This window comes from Cotesia typhae, unplaced genomic scaffold, assembly GCF_013202065.1.
Source record: "Cotesia typhae breed Kobodo isofemale line unplaced genomic scaffold, CoteBio_Ctyphae scaffold_13, whole genome shotgun sequence".
Lineage (NCBI taxonomy): Eukaryota > Metazoa > Arthropoda > Insecta > Hymenoptera > Braconidae > Cotesia > Cotesia typhae.
This window is the reverse complement of record NW_027423774.1, coordinates 3,430,073-3,451,016: the sequence shown is the minus strand read 5'-3', so window position 1 is coordinate 3,451,016 and position 20,944 is coordinate 3,430,073. Positions and strand designations below refer to the sequence as shown.

Here is a 20,944-nt window from a genome sequence, read left to right as displayed (position 1 = left end):
ATATTCATAAATAAGTATCAATATATAAGTGTAATTGATGTGAAAAAAAAAAAAAAATAACTAATGTGCATACGTGAAGTCAGTCCGTAGTTCTTAAAAAAAAAATACTGAAGAATTGAATAATAATTTAAAATTAATCCCTTGGTGGATCTAGATTACAATTAAATTCACCATAATTAATATCCACCAAATTAAAAGAATAAAAAAAAATTAACTGGCGTAAATACGGCGTTGTTTTGGTTTCAGAATGGCATGATAAACACCAACTGATAGAATGCAAAGACCCATACTGATAAAAATAGCGTAAAACATATAAGTGTACCAGAAACTGTCCCAGTCTTCGAGGGTGAACCATGTGACGGTCATTATTGTGTTTTGCAAAATAACAAATATGTGATAAAATAGCAGCCACTTGTCGGCATACTTGAACTTGATGCGGTACTCGATAATACTGATTATATAAACTGATCCGAGCCACAGATTAACAATAAACGTTGTGATGTTGAAGTCTTTTGCGTAATAGAATAAATAGCTGAGCATTAACGCGTAGTGTACCGCGATGATTCCCGCGAGCCAGAGAGGGTAAAACTCGTAAAACAGAGCTATTGCGAATACGCGAGCGAGAATGAAGAAAAACCACCAGATGAATGCCACAAATTTTCCCACTGGATCGTCTTCCTCGACAATTTTTATTGAGTCGATGCGACGAGGAAGGCGTAAACTGCGCCAGCGACTCGGCGCTTGAGGACTTGACTCGTCGTTGACTATCCTCTCGGTGGACTTTCCCGGGTCTTCGGCAGCTGTCTCGGCTTCCAAAGACTCTCGGATTACTGAGTCAGGACGAGGTGGTGCTTGCATTTCTGGAACCGGCAGAGGTGTCACGCTGGTTATTCCTCTCAATGGGGCCGGTGGTGGGATTATTTGAGCATTTTTTGGCGGCAATGGTGGTGTTGATGATATCTGTCGCTCCAGGGTCACCCGGGTCAATTCAGTCTCCTGGATTGTTGATGGTTTCGATGATAATGCTGAAGGGTTCAAATTTATATCCTGGTTTTGTGATGATGGTGGTTTTAATGGTTTGTTTTCATCCAAATTTCCAAGTTCCTTTAATAAATAAAAATATAAATTAATAATATTTATTATTATTATATAAAAAAGCGCCATTCCAAATTATGAAACTAATATTCAAATAATACAAATAAAAATTAAATTATTTTTAATTAAAAATAATGAATACCTGTAATCGATATTTTTTTAACCACATTGCCCATGGTAATCGACGACCATTAGCTCTTTGACTTTCAAATCTTTGAAACGATGCAGTTTGGACTGCCAATACAACAATTGACATAAAAATACAAAGTACTTGAACGACATCTGTAACAAAAATTTTTAAAGTTAGTAAATTTAATTTTTATTACTCTTAACCAATATAATAATAAATTATTAAACCCACTTGACTGATATGTACGATCAGTATAACGCTCCCTTAACAATAAATGGATTTGAAAAATAGCTTGAGGTGCAGCTTGAAACCACGATTGTAAAAAAAAATACAATTCAATAGCTGCTGGTGCAGCAGCAACACTCAATGATTTATTTCTTTCATCACCGCTCAATAATATTGCATCTATTATCACAACTATTTGACCAGCGAATCTGTAATTGAGTAAAAATTAAATTAGTATACATTTATTTGGATAAAAAAATTAATTTTTAAAAATATAATAATTACCTGTATAAAGCAAAGAATGGAAAAGCAATAAGCTGACACAGTTGGATGAAGAACCAGGCAATCACACCTTTGGTGACTTTTTGGTCCTCAGTCATCCACCAGTCGGGTCTGGAGACTGTTAGCACGAAATAAGCCACTGCGGGAGCATACATCAACCCGATGGTCAAGCCACTCCATATTGGGTTGTTCTCCCGGAAATGCTGAATCGCCACCACCAGGTCACTTGAGAAGTTTATCATGTAAATACAGCAGCTGACTATCGTCGGTATTAAAAATACAAGGTAAATTTGTTCCGTAGACTTGAGCGGAATTTTTAGACATCGCGTTGATTTTTTATCACAAATCGGCTCCAGTGCCATTGCCATTTTTCTTATTATTTAATATAAATACAATTACGGTTATTAATTAAATGCTATTTTATTTTTATCACTGTTGCTACGGATAAAGTAAGAATAGTGATGTAAAACATCAGTGTCTTTTATAATTTATCACACGTTACGTTGTCTTATCTCTATTGTAAATAATGCTAATGATAAATATGAATCACCTTATTAATCACTTAATCATAGTTAATTAGCTGAATTTTCATTTGATATTTATGTATATGTCTAATACTTTTTAAATCCGAGCAGTCTTTTATTTATCGAACAATTAAGCACACTATTTTTTTTTTTTTAGCAGCACTTGTCACTTATAATTAGAATTAATGTTTTATTTTTACATTTAGCTTGCTAAATACCTTTTAATTAATTAAATAATTACCCGGTTTTGTGAATGATTTATAATTGCACTAGAAAAAGATAAAATTTATAAATAACTATAATTGCACTAAAAAAGATATTTTTTTTTTAAGTGATCATTAATTTTTGGCAATAAAAATTTTTAAATATTATTTTGATAACTCAAATTCTTGATACTAACAAAAATCTGAAAATTTTTTATTATTTTTTAACAATTCAAATATATAATACTGAAGTTAGCGGTCAGCTGTCAATTTAAAAAATTTTTTTAACAAATTAATTACAATAAAAAAATGCTTCTAAAAATTTTCACTTGTAATTTTTAATAATTTTCACATGTAAAACTTTTTAATTAAATTTTTTTTTTAATAATTTAATTGCTACAAAATTATAAAAAAAATTTTTAAATCTGTCAACTTCAGTCATATTAAAAAATATATTTTTTTTTAAATAAATTTAATTGTACCACAAACAATACTTCAGACTCCAACTTTAGTATCAAAAATTTATAAACATTTACACTGTGTACATACTTAAAAAAAAATATTTTTATTTCACAACTTAAATTTTAAACTCCGAAAAAATAAAATTGCAATTTAAACTTTATGAGTATAATTAAAAATCCTTTTAATAAAAATATTAAGTAATCACTAATCACGTCGTCTAACCTTGATAAAAAGCGCGCACACCAGGTGAAAATAATGGCTTTAACCGCGGTACAGTTATAATAATAAATGACTGCGTATCCTCACACTTGTACGAATCCATGTGTTTGCATCTAATAATAATAACAACAATAATTACAATTATGAAATGGTTAATGTCCGTGACAGACACAACTTAATAATATTATGACTGCTGACTTACATCGAGTAGAAGACTTGGCTTATATTAATTCTGCTACGTTCCAAGCTAAAAAATAAAATAAAATATTTTACTTTAGATTAAAAAATATACTGATGGTATAAAAGATAACGCGACTCAGCCCGAGTAGGAGAAGGAAAGAGTTTTACAACTTACAATGAAGAAAAAAAGACAAACAATCGAGCGTGAGTATGTATAATAGATAAATAAATATTTATAAGTATAAATACCTATATAAATGTGTACTTATGATACATAGGAAGAAAAAGCTGACTGACATAATACAAGAGAACTGACACTGACAGCTGAATGGAACCAAAGTATAGATATAAGTACAGAGAGAGTAATATAGTAATAAGAAGAGTCAAATAATAACACTGAAGTTGATAGACATTAAAATTTTTTTAGAATTTAATGGCAATTAAACTATTATAAAAAAAAAATTCACATGTAAAAATTAATCACATTAAAGTCAGCTGTCACTTGAAAATTTTTTAATTTTCTTTAACAGAAAAATCTGTTCTAAAAAATTGTTTTTAAAAAATTGCATTTTTAATTAATTAAAATTTCTACAAGTCCATTTTTTAATCATTTTTTTTTTTTTGCTATAATTTATTTGTTGAAAAAAATTTTCAAGTGACTGCTAACTTTAATGTCATAGCACTAACACCATGTTTATGTACGGGTGCTGTTACTGATAAGTATGTAAGTACGTTATAATATATAAGTATACATTACTGATGTGAAAAAATGACTCTGTCGTCTAGAGACACCAGATACGTACATATAAGTAATGTTTCACTTCAATGCTGGATTGGACATCGTTACCGCTATGTCCTATGTACAAAAACTAAGTACAGGAAATAAAGTACACGTACTTGGACCTGAACCTGGAAAAGTCATGAGTATTTTTATATGGACTTGATACTTTTTGTTTACACTGGTCTTACTTACTTGACTTGTTACCTGTTTGGTAGTTGATGCTTGAGTGGATTCACTCGCAGACTCGCACGGATAAGGATTTATCCAGAATTGGTATACATATGTATATGTATTATTTAATATATGTATATGTATATATGACACTTGACAATGGCCGCTAATTTATTGATTCGTTTCTGGTCATTCTGGTAGAGTTTTTCATTTTCTTTTTTTTAATAATATATACTAAAAATAATATGATTAATAATTTTTTTACAAACTCAAATTTGTGAATATTATTCTTTAATCACAAATTTACAGTATTTTAAAACACTGTAAAAAATTTATAAGAAAATAATTGTTGATAAAAAATGAAATTTTTATTGATAAATAATTAAATTTAGATATTAGTATCTTAGCATTGATATAATGACAATTAACTTATTATATTATCATATTGATATTGATAAAATTAAAAGCTAATATGTAGAAATATAATTTTTGTAATACAGATTCTTTAAAGTCACGGTACCGGTATGAAACTAAAAATTTTCAAAAAATAACACTCAAGTTAGCCGTTTATTTATTAAATTGAAACTAAAAAATATTTTTTCAAAATTGTACTTATAGTTTTTCAAATTTTCTCCAAATGAAAATCTTTTTTTATTTTTTTTTAATAATTTTTTCAATAAAAAAAAAATTTTTTCAATTTGTACATGTCAATTTTTTTTGCCATAGTTTATTTGTTATAAAATTTTAAAAATTATTAAATATGTGCTAAATTAATTCTCATAAATAATTTTTTAAAACAAATTTTTTTGTTGAATAAAATTAAAAAATTGTCAAATGACAGTTAACTTGAATGTCATTAAAAATTTTTATATCTGTCACCTTCAGTGTCATAAAAAATTAAGTTTAATTCTACAAAACAATTTTTTTTAATTTTCTATTTCTTATATAACAATACACGATAACCTACAATGATTAACGCATCACTTTTGTTATAGATAATTGATGTTATGAAATTCATTAGTTAGAAGCAGGTGGTTGGTGGATGCATGAAGGATTTAACATCACACAGAGGTTAGGATCGTCAAGGATAAAATTTTTCACAAATGTAAATATAACCTCTAATTTATATACGTCAATTTGACAAAGTAAATAAACAGTATTAATTTAAAAATAATATTTATACAATTAAATAGTTGTGTAGTGAAAACCAATCGAAATGTCATGGATCCGAGAGAGCACTTTGAGTTATCTGCAGACATGTGCTATGAAAGTGATAAAAAGCGGACAAATCCCCCGACATGTCGCTTTTATAATGGACGGTAACAGACGGTATGCAAATAAAAAACAATACAACAGCTTCATCCAGGGTCACACTGAGGGTTTCAATAAGCTGGCGGAAACTCTGCAGTGGTGCTTGGATCTCGGGGTCAGGGAAGTGACAGTCTATGCATTCAGCATTGAGAACTTCAAGCGCAGCAAAGAGGAGGTCCAGGAGTTGATGACGTTGGCAGAAAATAAATTCAAAAAATTATTAGACGAACGGGAAAAATTGATGGAGCATGGAGTCAGGATTTGTATCATAGGTAACATGTCTCTGATCCCGGAGAATTTGAGAAAACTTATGGATGAGGCGATGCTGATCACCAAAGACAACTCCAAGGCTCTGCTGAATGTCGCTTTCGCTTACACGTCCAGAGACGAAATTGTTGAGACGATCAAAAGCTTAGCTCAGAAGGTTGATACCAGCCAGCTGCTTCCCGAGGAGATTGATGAGAAACTGTTCGCTCAGAATATGTACACCTGCAAGTCCGAGGATCCTGATTTGATTATCCGCACCTCTGGGGAGGTCAGGTTCTCCGATTTTCTTCTGTGGCAGTTCAGCTACTCGTATATTTATTTTTCTAAAGTCTTTTGGCCGGAATTTAGTGTCTGGGATTTTTTAAAAGCTATTTTTTATTACCAGCGGAACTGTGATGAGCTGCAAAGACTTAAATGTTACTCTGAATTATCGAATAAAGTGTAAATGTTTTATTTTATTTAAAGAACTTGGTAAAAATGGATAATTTTAATAGGAATTTGTTTTTTGATTTTATTTAAAAAATTTGTAACTTTGTACAGTACGTAAATTAGCAGATGTCTTAAAAATTTATAGAATTTTTTAAAAAATGTAATTTATTTGTGAAATAAGTCTGCTACTTTTTTTTTTTTTTTTTTTTTTCAGTAAAATCATGAAATTTTAAATTTATTATTTCTTACTTTAACCAGATTTTTTGTTGTAAATTTATAAATTGTCAGCAAGTACATAATTTAATTGATTAAAAAGACAATAAAATATATATATTTAAAAAAATGTTTATTTAATTTTAATGGATGTAAGTTTAATTTAAAAAATGTTTCCCTTTGTTAATTAAAATATTTACAGACATACCAAATGAATAATTTCAAACTGAGCGTGTGTTATTTATTATAAACATTTTTAAATAAATCATTGAACTTGAAAAAAAAAAAATGATTTAATATAATAAACTTGTAAAATTATTAAATTAAATAGATTTAGAATTGACACTAGTACTAGGCTGATCATTAGGTTGCAGACTATCAAGGAATTGTTTGTATTTTTCTTCAAATTCAAGACTCATTTCCTGTTGATCATTTGTTCTTTTGTCATATTTGGAACCGATTGCCCAGAGAGTTTCTAGGTCATAATCCTCTCGAGCTTTCTTGGAAAATATGTGCAGGACAATATTATCTGGAATATTTCAGATTTAAATTAATTTAATTTTTTTATTGAAAATTAATTATAAAAAAAAAATTTTTTTTTCTCTTAAGTTAGCAATTGTAATATTTTTATTACAATCCTTGACTAGAACAGCAGATTTAATTAATAAATAAATATTTAATAATTACCCAAGTCAATGGCCATCCAATCTTTACAATTTTCGCCTTCAATCTTGGGAATAATATCCGTTGAATATCTTTTCAATTTATAAACTTTTCTAACAATGGTTGCCAAAGCGCTCATGTGTTTTAATGATTTACCAGTAGTTACTACGATGTAATCACCATATCCTAATTCCTTAGGTACTGTTACTACAAATACATCCTTAGCTTTTTCTTTATTCAGCAAGTCGACCAGGTCTTCTATGTCATAGACTCCAGTTACACCATCTGTCAAAAGTTTGATAAATATTATAAAATTTTATTTAAATAATCAAATTTCTCTCAATTTTAGAATCGTAAAATTAATTCACACAATCGTAATCAGTTTCAACATAGATAATTCCAGTAAACAAATTTTGAGGTTATAAAAATAAACTAACGTTTTAAATTAATTCCTGCAAAAGGATCAATTTCCTGTTCAAGCTCCGTAATTTGTTGGAAATCTATTTTCTTCATTTCTTCCTCGACGTCAAAAATAACTTCTGAATCTTCATCACGAAACACCAGGTGACCGGTCTGCAGTCCCGGAGAAGGAGATAAGTTGGTTGCTTCATCAGTTTTTAATTCACTTTCTGGTAATTTAGGCTCTTTAATATCCGTGAAACACCTTGTTGCTCCAATTTGCGCTAATTTAATATTTTTGTTTATTACCACGATTGATTTATAAAAGCTGGTTAGGCTAAAAAGTTTCCGAGTTATTAGACTACACATTTTTACTCTAAAAACTGTTTCATAAATTAAATTAAACAATTATTTACAAACACATGTAATTATTATTAATTCAATGGCTAGTAGTAAAAATTTTTAAGCATGAATTTAAAAATTTACAAACACTAATTTGGATGAACTTTTTCTCTCACACTTGGAGCGTCAGCTTTGTACTTTTTCTAGGTTATGTTTTACTAACACGTGGGTCAGTTTTTTTTTTTTTTCTTTTTTTCCCCAATTATTCTCCCTCCAACGATGCTTACCTTATTATAAATTACTAAACTTATATTTTATTCTATTTTAAAAAATTAAATGTAAAGCTTAGTCTAAAAATAATTAACACAAAAAATTTATCTTGAGTAGGTTGGTTTATTGGACAAGATAAAAATATGGAATTTTATGAATCTCTGCATGAATTGGTTTTGTATACAAAAAAATGTAACTAAATTTTTATAATCATTTATAAAATTTCATGTGTATGGTCATCTGGTGGATGATTGATCAAGCAGCTGAAAACAAGAAAAAAAAGTTCAATTACTACATTTGATTATTTAACATGAATTTTTTAAAAAATGAACTCCAGTTTTTTGTAAAATTGAAAATTAAGCTGATATTGATACTTTATTCTTTAATTATAAATAATTACAGCTAATTACAATATCAGTAAATTTTATAAGCAATTTAAATTAGAAAAAAAACTGGTTTTTTTAAAAAACCGAGAAAAAAGTATGACACTGAAGTTAGCAGATGTCTAAAAATTTTTGATTTTTTTTAATAATTAAATTTCAATTAAATAGATGTTCATAAAAAATTGCACTTAAAATTTTTCAAGTTTTTTACACGTGAAAGTTTTTTATTCATTTGTTCAAGTGAAATTTTTTCAAAAAAAAATTTAAAAATGTCAGCTCACTTCATATTTATAAAAAAAATCAAAGTAATTATTGTTTGGAATTTAATTACAGATTTTTTATACTTACAGAACATAGAGATCCAGTTTACTTAGACCTCGCACGCATCTTCCTCCTCTTACGCTTTAGCCTTCGCATACGCTTCTTACGCCACTGAAATAATAAATTTTACATTAATTAATTTGCCAAAAAAATGTATTATTATTTTTAATATTAATTGATTGATAATTAATATAAATATTTTGGATAAGCGTTTTAAGCCATTGGTAGGCGACAAAGGTTAGACAGAGAATTTAAAAGAAAAAATCAATGCTAAGCATGGGATAAAAAAATGAAATATTTAAAGAATTGACAAAAAACAATATTTTTTAGAAATAATTATAAATAATAGCAAATAATTACCTTAGCTCTCATATTTGTTGATTGAGGAAGCTAGAAAATTCTAGTTATTCCCCGATTACTACGGATTAAATTTATCCGCACGTAGATAGTTCAACAAACCAATATGAAAAGACAGAAATGGCAGACTCTCTTGTTGTCTTGGAGTTTTTTAGAATTTTACTGTTTCTATTTCCCGCCACTTGGTGGCAATAAGTACCACCCCGTGCTGTCATCTAGCGGGAGAATTTTAAAACACTTGTAGATTGGTTTTCCCGCGTTTTAGTTTTTTCCCGCGTAATTTCTGACGCCATTGTTCATTGTACGCAGTCGTCATTCACCAGTCGGTCGTCACCTGTTGCAGTTCGTTTTCGAGTGACACGCGCTTATTTTATTAATTTTTAATTTATTAATCAATTCCAAATTCCAAATGTACTTACCTAAGCGAATTTGTTTGACAACTGATAAAATAAACGTGCGGTAATATATAAATTCGTTGTGGTTTTATTAATTCTTTCATTCGCCGAAATTTTGTCGTAGTATTGTTTATAGCGGGTCGGACATTTTGACACGTTTTCGAAATAATTTTTAATAACAACTTTTTAGACTAAAATAAATTGAAAAATTTTTTGATTTATTATTTTGACGGCAATTTATTAATTGCATGAGAAATTTATTTTTATTCACATTTTACGCGTCGGGAGGTTAGAACTATTGTTATCTTATCTGAGCTGAGCTTGGACATTTTTTTATCGTTGTGATAGAAAGTATTTGGGTAATTTGAGAATTAAAAAAAAAAAAAAAATGAGTATTCAAGCGACGATAAAGTTCCCGAGTGTCAAAAAGTTGATGTTCTACGGTGGAAAAAATGAGGAGAAACAAGACTTCACCAATGCGACTGTTAGGAACACGCCGTCGAGTGTGAGATACGTCTCGAAAGTCAAGAAAATAATGACCATCAGCAGCAGTGAGTCTGATGGAGACTCGGATTGTTCAGATTCGGAGAATTCTAAGAGACGCACTCGGGGAAATAAAGTTGCTGCTACTAAGACGATTACAAGGACTTCTAGAAGAAGACGCCAAGTATCTATTTCTAATGACCCAGGTAATTATTTAGTTTATTTATTTTTATTTTTAGGTATCATTTTTTTTCTCTCAATTGAATATTGATAGTTGGTAAAATATTATGTAATATATTTTTTATAGTGCTCTCCGAATATTGAAAATATGAATTTTATGAACAACACCAGAGTTGGCCGACGTTTTTAATTTTTTGATTTTTTTTAATTATTAAATTAGAACTAAAAAAAATTTTTTAAAAATTGCACTTACAGTCTATCACGTATTTTACAAATTTTTTTTTATTATTTTGTAATCATTTGTCAACAAAAAAATTCAAATTTTTAGATGTCGACTAACTTAATTTTCATATTTTATGGCTTCAAATATCGAATCAATTAATTTTTGCTAATTATTCATAAAAAGTATTTTTAAAAATAAGCTATCGAAGTAATTAATTTTTTAATATTTAAATTTAAATTGCTTAAGAAATATTCAATATTCGAATTCTTAAATAATAAATACCTACTAATTATTTATCTTGGTCACATTTTGCATTTCATTTAAAGACAAGTTAAATATTTAATAAGTTAGTTAATGAGCCATGAACAATTTAAACTACTCAGTGTTTGAACATATAATTAATTAAAAGCAGAAGTATTATCTTTTTCATGAAATATAATAAGACCACTAATATTAATTCCATTAATATTTGCAGAGTAAATCAATCACAAATGTACCATTTCGAAATATTCCACTGTTTATTTTTTTAAAATACTTTATTAAATTACAATAATGAATAATAGAAGTAAATTTTAAGAGAATAATTGGAAAATAAAATGAATAAATCCGTGATATACATAAAATTAAATATATGTATTTTTTAGCTTGTTAAAATTTTCTATAAATAGTTTATTTACTGGTAGAAAATTGTGGCAATTAAGTATTATTTTATTTGAAATTTTAATGTTGTGGATTCATTACTCTTTTATTTTGCTCGTCGCTGTAATGCTGTAAATGGGACATGGTATCAATTTATTCACCAAATATTTACTGAGTTAATTTCTACCGCAAAAAATAAAATATTTATATCACTGAATAAAACATTGGAATAATTATGGAGTAATTAATAAATGTTGGTTTTAAAAGTCCGCTAAATTTTTAACAATTTTTTTTTAATATTTTATTTTTATTATAAAACATAAAATTATATAAGTAGAAAAAAATGTAACACTTTATATTATTTCCAGATGACGTGATCTCGCCACCAAAACAAAGAAAACCAGAATCTCCAAAGACACCTTCAACTTTACTGAATAAATTAATTTTAACATCACCAACAAGCCAGAGAGATCATCTGGCACCAAAGAAGCTGTTCGCCGAAAAATATCAAAGCGCCAGGAAAGCGTTACACAGTTCAGTGCCCGAGAATCTTCCGGGTCGCGAGTCTCAGCTTTTGGAGTTGAGAAATTTCATCAAACAGCATCTAGAAAATGAGACTTCTGGCTCTTTGTACATATCAGGCCCTCCAGGAACTGGCAAGACAGCCAGTCTGTCAAAAATAATGCTCGAGCCAGAATTTAAATCAGCCTTTAAAATAATCTACGTTAATTGCACGACTATGAAGTCAGCAGGCACGATCTACACAAAAATCCTCCAGGAGCTTAAAGTATCAGCACCGAAATCTGAGAAAGCCGGGAAAGCAGCCATAGAGAAGTACTTAAGGTCGTCTCACAAAACAGTCCTTTTAGTTCTTGATGAAATCGATCAGCTAGAGAGCAAACGTCAGTCTGTTTTGTATTCAGTGTTCGAGTGGCCGTCTATTGCAAACTCAAACTTACTGCTCGTCGGCATTGCGAATGCTCTCGATCTCACTGATCGTATTTTACCCCGGCTTAACTCTCGCTGCGAATTGAAGCCCAAATTGATGCATTTCGCTCCTTACACTAAGGAACAAATCGTCAATATAATTGCTGAGAGATTGAGGAAAGCCAACGTAGCGGATGTTTTTACGGGAGTCGCGATGCAAATGCTTGCTGCTAAAGTTGCTGCTATCTCTGGGGATGTTAGGAGGGCTTTGGATATCAGCAGGCGCGTTGTTGAACTTGCTGAAAGTCAGAGGAACTATGTTTTAAAGCCTTCTGTTGATAATTGTTAGTTTAAAAATTTTTTATATAATAATAAATTATTTTAGACTTTTTAGTCATTATTTAGAAAAATATATTTGTAAGACTTAATATTGTTTTATATTTTATAGGCAATAATGGTGGGAGTTCAAAGAAGCAGAACGTTGAAGAAAAACCAGTTGATTTAAAAGATGTAATTTCTGTTTTGAATGGCGTCTATGGTGGCTCACAAAATATTCAACAAGAAGATGAAGAAGATACGTTTCCTTTGCAACAAAAATTATTATTGTGCTCGTTGATGCTTATACTTAATAAAGGACGCAATAAAGATGTTACTATTAGTAAGGTAAATTGAAAATAAATTATTTTTATCGAGTTATTTTATTTTTCAGTGCAATAAAGTTAAATTAATAATTATTAAAATTTTTTACAGTTGCATGAAGTATACAAAAAAGTATGCAAAAAACGTAACATCCACACAGTAGACATATCCGAATTTGTAGGGGTATGTTCATTGATAGAAACCCGAGGAATTCTGCGTTTGGTGGGTAAAAAAGAGCCTCGATTGTCAAAAGTGAGCCTTCAGTGGGACCAAAATGAGCTTGAAGTCGCATTGCAGGACAAAAAAATGATGGCTGAAATAATTAACGACACAACGTGCCTTTAGTTTTATTCGTGAATTTTTGAGTAAGTTTATTTATTGAGTTATTTATTCAGTGTTAAAAGTTTACAATTAACTTATATAAGTTGAGACCTGATTATTAAAGTTAAAATAATTTAGCTGTTATTTACTGAGATAATAGTTAAGCGCATGTTGACTGAAATTGTAATAAATAAATTATTTTTAATCAAAAAGCATGGTTGAATTTTTTTTTTTTTTGGTAGGAGATTACCTAACATTTTTTCGAAATTTTGTTAGGAAGACAATTTAATTGGAATTTTATTTTAGTCAGAATTAAAAATAAATTTTTTTTATTGAATAATAGTATTTAAAAAATAGCTATGAAATTTTCTTTTTTATAAAAATTCTACGTGAAATAAAATTCCATTTATATGAATTTATTTTATTAAAATTGAACGAAATTTTGGTATACTTCCACCTATGTGTCACTCAACCTGTCATATGATTCCGTCATAAATTAATCTAGTCCAATCTCTTCAATAATATCCAATAATCCAATAGTTCAATAATTACTTTTTACTTCGACACTTTAAATTCCAACATCGAAAATAACTTAATGCAGTATTTGACATGGTAAGCTTAAATAATAATAGTCATGATACGTTTCTATCATCAATCCATTATTATTATTATTATTATTATTATTATTATTATTATCTAATTCTTTACTGAATATTTAACAGTTTAAGGTTTTATAACACCACAAGAATTTAGCGGTTTTAAATCCTTCCACTGGTTTAGACAGGCATTTATAAAAATTTTCATACTATTATATAATATAATACAATAAATCCACGTTTATTTAAAAATAGAAACAAACAATTACAGAGATATATATATATATATATATATATATATATATATATATATATATATATATATATATATATATATATATATATATATATATATATATATATATATATAATACTTGGTACGCGTGCTACTCCAGTTGTGGATAATGTGGATTATTTCCAGTCTCTGCTCTTCTCTTAGCACAAATTATTGAATCCATATTAGTCTATATCTATGCATATATATATATACATGTATCGCGTATAATGTGAAACACGGAACTTGTAACATTGTAGAGATTACAGACTATGTACTTATAAATATGTATATACCTAGAAGCTTGATACAAGTCATGCCGTCAGACTAAACTAGATACATGCTACCAAGTTTTATTCCAAATGGCTTCGCCAAGTCTGTGATCTCTCTGATCTTATATTACATGACTAGATTCGGGCTTGTGTAGGTTCAACAAAATAGAATAATGAAACTGGGTTGCACGAATAACAATACTCAACTCACAGCGACTTAACTGTTTGTTGTTAAATGAGTCGTTGTAGTAATTGGCCTGTAATTCCTTATTCTACTACTTACAGGTTCTTATGTTTTAGATTGTTCAAAATTTAGTTAGATACTTGAGTTCGTCAAGGATATTAAATTATATTAATGATTACTATTAATTACTAAAGAGAGACAGCTTGAAATGAGCCACTTGACATAAATGTTTTTGTAGATGATGGAATAATTATTTTCAAGTTTTAATAATTATTTATTTTAATTTTTGAAATTGCGGAAACATTTTTTTTTTTTTTACAAATGGGTGGCTGAGAAAAATGTTTTTTAAAACAAAATAGGTAATTTTTAATCTTCAAAAATCTGCCATAGTTTTTTGAAAAATAAATTTTTTTCTTTTCTTTCCATTTTTTTTTCGTCATCATTTTTTTCTTCTCATTATTTCAATTCTCCACTAAATATTAAAGAGATAATAACCAGCAGTGAAAAAAGTTCGTCAAACAGCAAATTGGTCGTTCATAACTAGCTCGCGGGTAATTTTTTTAGTCGGTCATCGTATTCCAGTCTTGAGTACACAAACAATCCTGAGAGAAAACAACTGGGATAATAGCTAGCTCTGTCGGGGATGAAATAAATGCATTACTTGTTGAATTTACTCAGCTGCCTTTCACTGTTTTTTATTTACTTTGAGTCCTCTGCTTAAATATTTAACATGTCAATATTGATTCGTCGATTAATTTTCTATCGTCAAAGGTCATAACTGAGTTCGATATTAAAATTTATATATTTGTTCAATTTGTCAAAATTTACTCTAGCAACTCTGCGGTAAAATAAAAATTAAACTACACAAAAATTTTTAATACTTACAAAGTCGCTATTTTTTTGTAAAATTTAATCAACAAAAAAATGTCAAATTGCAATGAGATTATGAGGCGTGCCCTTTTGGAATGTTTCTCTTTATTCAAAAAGGTCCAACCTTTTTGAAACTAAATTTTTTGTTGCTTATTTAGTTCCCAAACTAAATTTTACGAATTTAAATTCGTAAGTGTTATAAAAAAAACTGCAATACTTTAAAGCTACGTGTGGATTGGTCTTGTTGGATTTAGATTCCCGTCTTATACATATATATCAACCCATCAACATCAGCACCATCATCCATTTTGCTAGTTCGCCGTCTCACAGCACGTACTTGTCCTCGAATAATTTACAAACTCCTGGGACCGCCCACTCGATTATTCAGTTTTCCAGATATTGTTCTACTCTCAATGACACGTGTTTGAGAACAGCTAGGTCTAGATACTCTCGTACTTATACTCATCCCTTAATTCCTTTATTTTTGCTCTACAACTCTCTACAGATAATTTATACTAACATGAGTGAGTTACAACATTTGCTATTGTATACGTAATTTTATGAGAAAGATAGACAGTTGTTAAATTTTTTCTTTAAAATTGTTTTATTGGTTCGAGAATTTTTCTCGAGAATCAAATTATTTTTTTTTTTGGTGTAAATTATTAAAAATATAAAATTTAGTATATAGGCCAATATAATTACATAAATTACAATTAAATTCTACCATTAATAATATAAAAGTATAAAAAAGCGTTATTTACTGCAATTGGACGTTTTACATGTTAATTAAATTCAAATTGAAGATAAACAGTCGGCTCCTTTATAATTATGTTAATTTCACTTGTTAACTCATTTAATTATTTGTTTCCTGAGAAAAAAAAACCCTACAGCTGAAAGGCCAATAATAGGGTCACGTAAAAAGTTCACACTAAGTACAATTTCACCATAATTCCCATTTTTTTTCTTGCAGAAAAGCTATTACAAATTCTTGAATTTTTCTAAAAAAAAAAATTTTTAATTTCCAAAAAAAAATGCATGAAATTATAATAACTGGGAGTCTAATAAAAAAAAAATTATAAAACATTTGTCAGTGTGTGATGTTTGAATAAAAATATAAAATAAAATTTTTCCGGAAAACTTGGATGCTAAAGCTTTCCTGATCACCGCGTAATTAAATTGTTCATAGCTCGAACCTCCGACAAATTAATTCCACATGATTGAATATCGCTTTACACCGCGATGCTACCCGGGTGTGTATATCGGGGATGATATGCACATATAATCGTTATTTATCGAGTGAATAATAAATAAAAATATATTTTGTTTGGAGTATTTTAATTGCTGTGAGCTGTTTAGTATTTTTCATTAAATTTAAAGCTTCTCGGATAAGATTAACGATCTGTTAATTACATAGAAGACATGATTAATTTCTTTCGGCTATGTATAATATCGTTACGACCGCAAAGATTGTCAGCATCAGGTGCGCTAGAGTATTTAATTAAAATTTTTTACCAGCTAAAGTTGCACCGAAATAATTTTGTTTAAACGTTTGGATTTCAGAAAGTAACTTTATTTTTAAATATAAAAATTTTGGAGAAAAAAAAAAAAGTAAATTGTGTAATTGATTTTTAAAAGAAAAAAAATAATTAAGTAATTTCTTACCAAGTATTTTCTAATTTTTTAAAAATTATTGTTTCTATTTTTCGACCCCGGAATAGAAAATTTTTTTATATACTTCTACAACATGAATTTTGGAGCACTTACTTTATATTATATCTCTATTTACAGTAAATAGTGAAATCGGCTTTATAGTTAAGCCTTCCACAAATCCCTCTGAACCTCTAGTCAACAGTGGATATAGACCTTTTAGTTACGAAAAAAAATTTGCAAATGTACAAAACTTTTCGACGTCACGCTTTGGAAACGAGAGATAGAAACTTTAAAATTCATTGTTTAGAATACTGACAATGTGCCCGAAAATCCATCTAAGGCCCGGTATTTTAAAGAACAATTTTCTGTATGTTTAAATTAATATATTAGATTTAACGTGTGCACGTAAGCGCGCGTCTGAATGTTAGTACGGAATTATATATATTTCCATGTTTATGATATATTTGATCAATCACATCACGAATAAATTAATGCCACATACATTTCATCTCAATTTTATTATACGAGAATTTTATCATTTGAGATTTAGAATATGAATTATTCCAGAGTTCCAGAGAGAATACAAATAAAAATGTTTTCAGTAGAAATTAAAAAAAAAAAAAAAAAAAAAAAAAAAAAAAAATATTAATGCAGTTTTTTTTAAATATTAAAATTTATTTGTTGTATGAAATTGACTTTTAAAATTTATACACACGTTTTGTAATTTTTTTTTTATTTTGAAGTTAAGCTTTGAAAGTTACACTTCATAATAAACATATCTTAGTCATTTTCAAAATTTAATTGTCTCATCACAGTACAATAATTTCTTTGGGAATAACTCGGTAAAGTTTGGATTTTGCTTGACGTCTTCGTCAAATTACTTCGCAAATTTTACCAGTGAAACTTGCAGGCGCTTAATTATCATCCTCGGACTTTCAGGATAATTCGCAGCCACTAAATAATTCAAACCTTTCACCTTTCTCCCACCTACTCACTCTTCTCAGCACTTCATCCTTGCATATTGAAATGTCATCTACTTCAAGCTGTAATCCAGTATTTGCGGCAAGGATATAAATACATTATTCCCTTTAAGTTTGAATGTTCTATATGATATTTTAATATGTACGGTGACTTGTTACTTCAAACGAAGAATGTACGCCCACCGAAGTATACAGTACTTATTCGAGAGACGGGAATTAAATTGAATGAGGTAATTGCTGTCTATTCTCCTATTTCGGTAATTCAATCTGTTTATACAGCAACAGGAAGCAGCTACCTTTTGACCTTAATTATACGCGGCAAAACTTTTACAAACTTTCTTACCATTACTCAATTCCAATTGCAAATAAAGCCATTCGGCATCAGAAATTTTATGAGATTTTTGAATGTTAAACTTTTTATGTCTTCACTGCAATCAACCTTAAATTATTGTTGAAGCGGAAAAAATTCTTATTTCATTATAACAGATGTTTCAGGAATTTTTAAAGAACTATTTTTTTATATAAACAATTTTTTAATTTGTTTTGGTCATTCAAAATATTTCACACTAGATTTCGATTCATAACAACCTACAGTTTCTTAATACAGTACGTTAGCTTCGTCCTCATTATTTTTACAGAAAACTAAAGGTTGAAATTTCAGAACCGCGCACAGTTGCTTCAATTACTTTTGCTTCTTTAAACAAAAAAAAAAAAAAAACTTTACTTACTTATTCAGGTCGCAAAATATTAAATGCAAAAAAAGAAGACACAATCGTTGAAAGGAGGAACCGTCTTAAAATAGAGCATTTAATTATTGACTCGACTGAATAATTAAAGATAAGACGCCCTTTGATCATTACTTAAAAGCTTAACTTCTCTGTGAATTATTTTATTTTTCCTCGTTACTTTTATGGATAGTCGGCTGTATTCAATAAAAAAGGTGCTGGCTTTTCTAGTGAATGTTTTAGTGAGTTTTATTGAGAGCGGCGTTGAGCTTTTGTAGTATTATGGTAAGGTAAAAAATATTAAATAAAAATTTTAACTTTAGAAATTAATAACTTAATTAGTTATTAGTATTTATATTGACAATTTCATTTATGGCTTCATAATTTTTTTCTTTTAGTCTTAAAGTTTAAAAATATTTCTTCTGTCGTTCGAATGAAAAATGGAAAATTTTTATTCGTAAAATTTAAATATCAATATTAAAGACTAAAATTTTGCTTGAGTCTTTATTATTGTCATTTTTTTACGCAATTTTAAAATTATTTTTTGACCTATTTGAAAAAAATTAATCATACATTTTCATGGATGTTGAAAATATAAATTTTTTTTTCTATAGAGATACAAAATTGATTCATTTTTATTGTCAGCTTCCACTTTAATTTTCTTTACCTTTATCTCACAACAGTAAAAAGATTTTTCATATATATCTATGTATATACAGTGTAGTGAGTGTGAAAGATTCACTCAACTTGTTCAGATAAAGCCAGCAGAAGCCAGTTCATACAGTGGAAGTTCTTTGTGTCCGTTTTCTATTTCTTCGGTCATTCGATTCAAATCCGTAGTCGACTATTTCTATCAGTATAAAAGAAAACTGTGAAAAGAAAATAAAGGATTTCATTCTTGTTCCTATACTTTCTGTGATTTCATTTTAAAGGAGTTTCGATAGCGGAAAAGCTGACGTTAAATCAATGTTTTTATTTTTTATTTTTCAATATAAATTATTATTAGTTTTAAGGGATTTATTTTGTTGTACATACTCTTAACTGCAACTTATGATGTACTTCAGCTGGTGATTAATTAAAGATGTATCCAGCGGGTGGGGTTAATCGTACAATTAACCTTAATTATTGAACTTGTCTAACTGTCCTGTTTATCTGCTCGGAGACTCTCAAGGCTGATATATTTCTCAAGTAATCTTGCAGCCGATACTTTGGGATATAACTTTGTGTATGTTTAGCCAGAGAGTTTCAGCTCGCCGTTTATCGGTAATTAGATCAATAATTTATTAAGCGACTTCGAATTTTTTTTTTTAGTTAAAATTGTTTTTAATTTCGACTTTAAGTAAAATTCTTTCTAAAAGCTTTTCCATCCTTTGATCAATATCGCCTATTTCAAGTTTTTATTTTTTTATTATTTTTTCAACTGTACAAAAAGAATTAAATTATGTAATTTATACGAAATTTGTAGTAAGGTAGTAGTAAAATTTTCCATCGATAAAATAAATAGTTTTATAATTTTGTGATAAGAATTAATAATTATTTCTATAATAAAATATCGTAATATTTTTAATTTAAATTATAGTAGTTAGTATTGAAGATAGTAATAATTACTATCGAGGATAATGATTTTTTATATAAAATTTTAGTTAGCTTGGATGATAACTATTAGAGATTTTCGATCATTTTTTTCTTCACAAATATTCCTTAACTATCTATAAACTACATAATGAGTATTTCTACGCTAAACCTTCAGCAGCTTAAATTGAATCAAAGAACGTTCAAAGATCAAATTGACCTTCAAAGAAACTTCAACCAGTTACTCAACTTTGTTTTAGGAGCTTAGGTATTGTACTTCGGTCACAAAACAATACCTTTATCATCAAAAGACTAGAGCTGTGAATAACTAAAACTAAGATTCCGTCTTATATATTATTAACAATCATATATATTTGTGAATATAAATATCCAAAGACATAGAGTAAGCACTTACTGGGGCTCTTAATTACCTTACTTGATTCAAGTAATTTTTTTTTCCTGTGTACTATCTTAGATGATTAACATTCAACACTTTGTATAGATTATATAATTTAATTCTCTCGATCTACCTTACCTTTTATCATCTAAAAAACTTTAATCAAAAATAGCTCATAATTAATAACACTGAAGTTAGCAGACGTCTGAAAATTTTTGATTTTTTTTATTAATTAAATTACAACTAAAAAGATATTTATAAAAAATTACACTGATAGTTTTACAGATGAAATTTTTTTTTTTAATTTATTTAATTGAAATTTTTTCAATAAAAAATTTATAAAATTTTTAAAATGTCGGCTAACTTCATTTTCATCATAATTAAAATGAA

The 20,944-nt window shown here is 28.4% G+C and overlaps 4 protein-coding genes across 11 annotated transcripts; 2 read left to right on the top strand and 2 right to left on the bottom strand.

Annotated features, from left to right (window-relative positions):
- Window positions 1-42: 42 nt before the first annotated feature.
- LOC141535082 (uncharacterized) lies at window positions 43-4,447 on the bottom strand. 7 transcript variants are annotated; one of them, XM_074254863.1, is made up of 9 exons: window positions 4,294-4,441; window positions 4,124-4,229; window positions 3,570-3,644; window positions 3,343-3,387; window positions 2,942-3,253; window positions 1,736-2,525; window positions 1,457-1,659; window positions 1,238-1,377; window positions 43-1,104 (listed from the first exon to the last, which is right to left on the bottom strand). In XM_074254863.1, the coding sequence occupies exons 6-9, from the start codon at window positions 2,098-2,100 to the stop codon at window positions 211-213; spliced, it is 1,602 nt and encodes a 533-aa protein (XP_074110964.1). In that variant the 5' UTR covers window positions 2,101-2,525; window positions 2,942-3,253; window positions 3,343-3,387; window positions 3,570-3,644; window positions 4,124-4,229; window positions 4,294-4,441; the 3' UTR covers window positions 43-210. The 7 variants fall into 7 exon arrangements, with proteins under 7 accessions (XP_074110964.1, XP_074110963.1, XP_074110965.1 ...); XM_074254862.1 differs by having other exon boundaries at window positions 3,570-4,229; window positions 4,306-4,447; XM_074254864.1 differs by lacking the exon at window positions 3,570-3,644 and having other exon boundaries at window positions 4,306-4,447.
- Dhdds (Dehydrodolichyl diphosphate synthase subunit) lies at window positions 3,441-6,835 on the top strand. Of its 2 annotated transcripts, none has more exons than XM_074254869.1 (3): window positions 3,441-3,528; window positions 5,268-5,377; window positions 5,466-6,835. In XM_074254869.1, the coding sequence occupies exon 3, from the start codon at window positions 5,489-5,491 to the stop codon at window positions 6,293-6,295; it is 807 nt and encodes a 268-aa protein (XP_074110970.1). In that variant the 5' UTR covers window positions 3,441-3,528; window positions 5,268-5,377; window positions 5,466-5,488; the 3' UTR covers window positions 6,296-6,835. The 2 variants fall into 2 exon arrangements, with proteins under 2 accessions (XP_074110970.1, XP_074110971.1); XM_074254870.1 differs by having other exon boundaries at window positions 3,506-3,524.
- On the bottom strand, window positions 6,816-8,125 carry Rsfs312 (ribosomal silencing factor RsfS-like protein, 312). Its single transcript, XM_074254871.1, has 3 exons — window positions 7,593-8,125; window positions 7,180-7,440; window positions 6,816-7,021 (listed from the first exon to the last, which is right to left on the bottom strand). Exons 1-3 carry the CDS (start codon window positions 7,921-7,923, stop codon window positions 6,816-6,818), a joined length of 798 nt encoding a protein of 265 aa, XP_074110972.1. The 5' UTR covers window positions 7,924-8,125.
- Window positions 8,126-9,545: 1,420 nt separating this feature from the next.
- Window positions 9,546-13,246, top strand: Cdc6 (Cell division cycle 6). The gene is made up of 4 exons (XM_074254857.1): window positions 9,546-10,311; window positions 11,516-12,418; window positions 12,523-12,737; window positions 12,825-13,246. Exons 1-4 carry the CDS (start codon window positions 10,011-10,013, stop codon window positions 13,056-13,058), a joined length of 1,653 nt encoding a protein of 550 aa, XP_074110958.1. The 5' UTR covers window positions 9,546-10,010; the 3' UTR covers window positions 13,059-13,246.
- The last annotated feature ends 7,698 nt before the right edge of the window (window positions 13,247-20,944 follow it).

Bases quoted from the DNA above. Each gene is read 5' to 3' on its own strand.
- LOC141535082 (XM_074254862.1), bottom strand. From the start codon at position 2,100: ATGGCAATGGCACTGGAGCCGATTTGTGATAAAAAATCAACGCGATGT. The intron at 1,660-1,735 runs GTAATTATTATA...ACTCAATTACAG, and splicing joins CCATTCTTTGCTTTATACAG to ATTCGCTGGTCAAATAGTTG. The intron at 1,105-1,237 runs GTATTCATTATT...TATTTATTAAAG, and splicing joins TAAAAAAATATCGATTACAG to GAACTTGGAAATTTGGATGA.
- Dhdds (XM_074254869.1), top strand. From the start codon at position 5,489: ATGTCATGGATCCGAGAGAGCACTTTGAGTTATCTGCAGACATGTGCT.
- Rsfs312 (XM_074254871.1), bottom strand. From the start codon at position 7,923: ATGTGTAGTCTAATAACTCGGAAACTTTTTAGCCTAACCAGCTTTTAT. The intron at 7,441-7,592 runs GTTAGTTTATTT...AACTTTTGACAG, and splicing joins TGCAGGAATTAATTTAAAAC to ATGGTGTAACTGGAGTCTAT. The intron at 7,022-7,179 runs GTAATTATTAAA...GAAATATTCCAG, and splicing joins TTGGATGGCCATTGACTTGG to ATAATATTGTCCTGCACATA.
- Cdc6 (XM_074254857.1), top strand. From the start codon at position 10,011: ATGAGTATTCAAGCGACGATAAAGTTCCCGAGTGTCAAAAAGTTGATG. The intron at 10,312-11,515 runs GTAATTATTTAG...TATTATTTCCAG, and splicing joins ATCTATTTCTAATGACCCAG to ATGACGTGATCTCGCCACCA. The intron at 12,419-12,522 runs GTTAGTTTAAAA...TATATTTTATAG, and splicing joins AAAGCCTTCTGTTGATAATT to GCAATAATGGTGGGAGTTCA.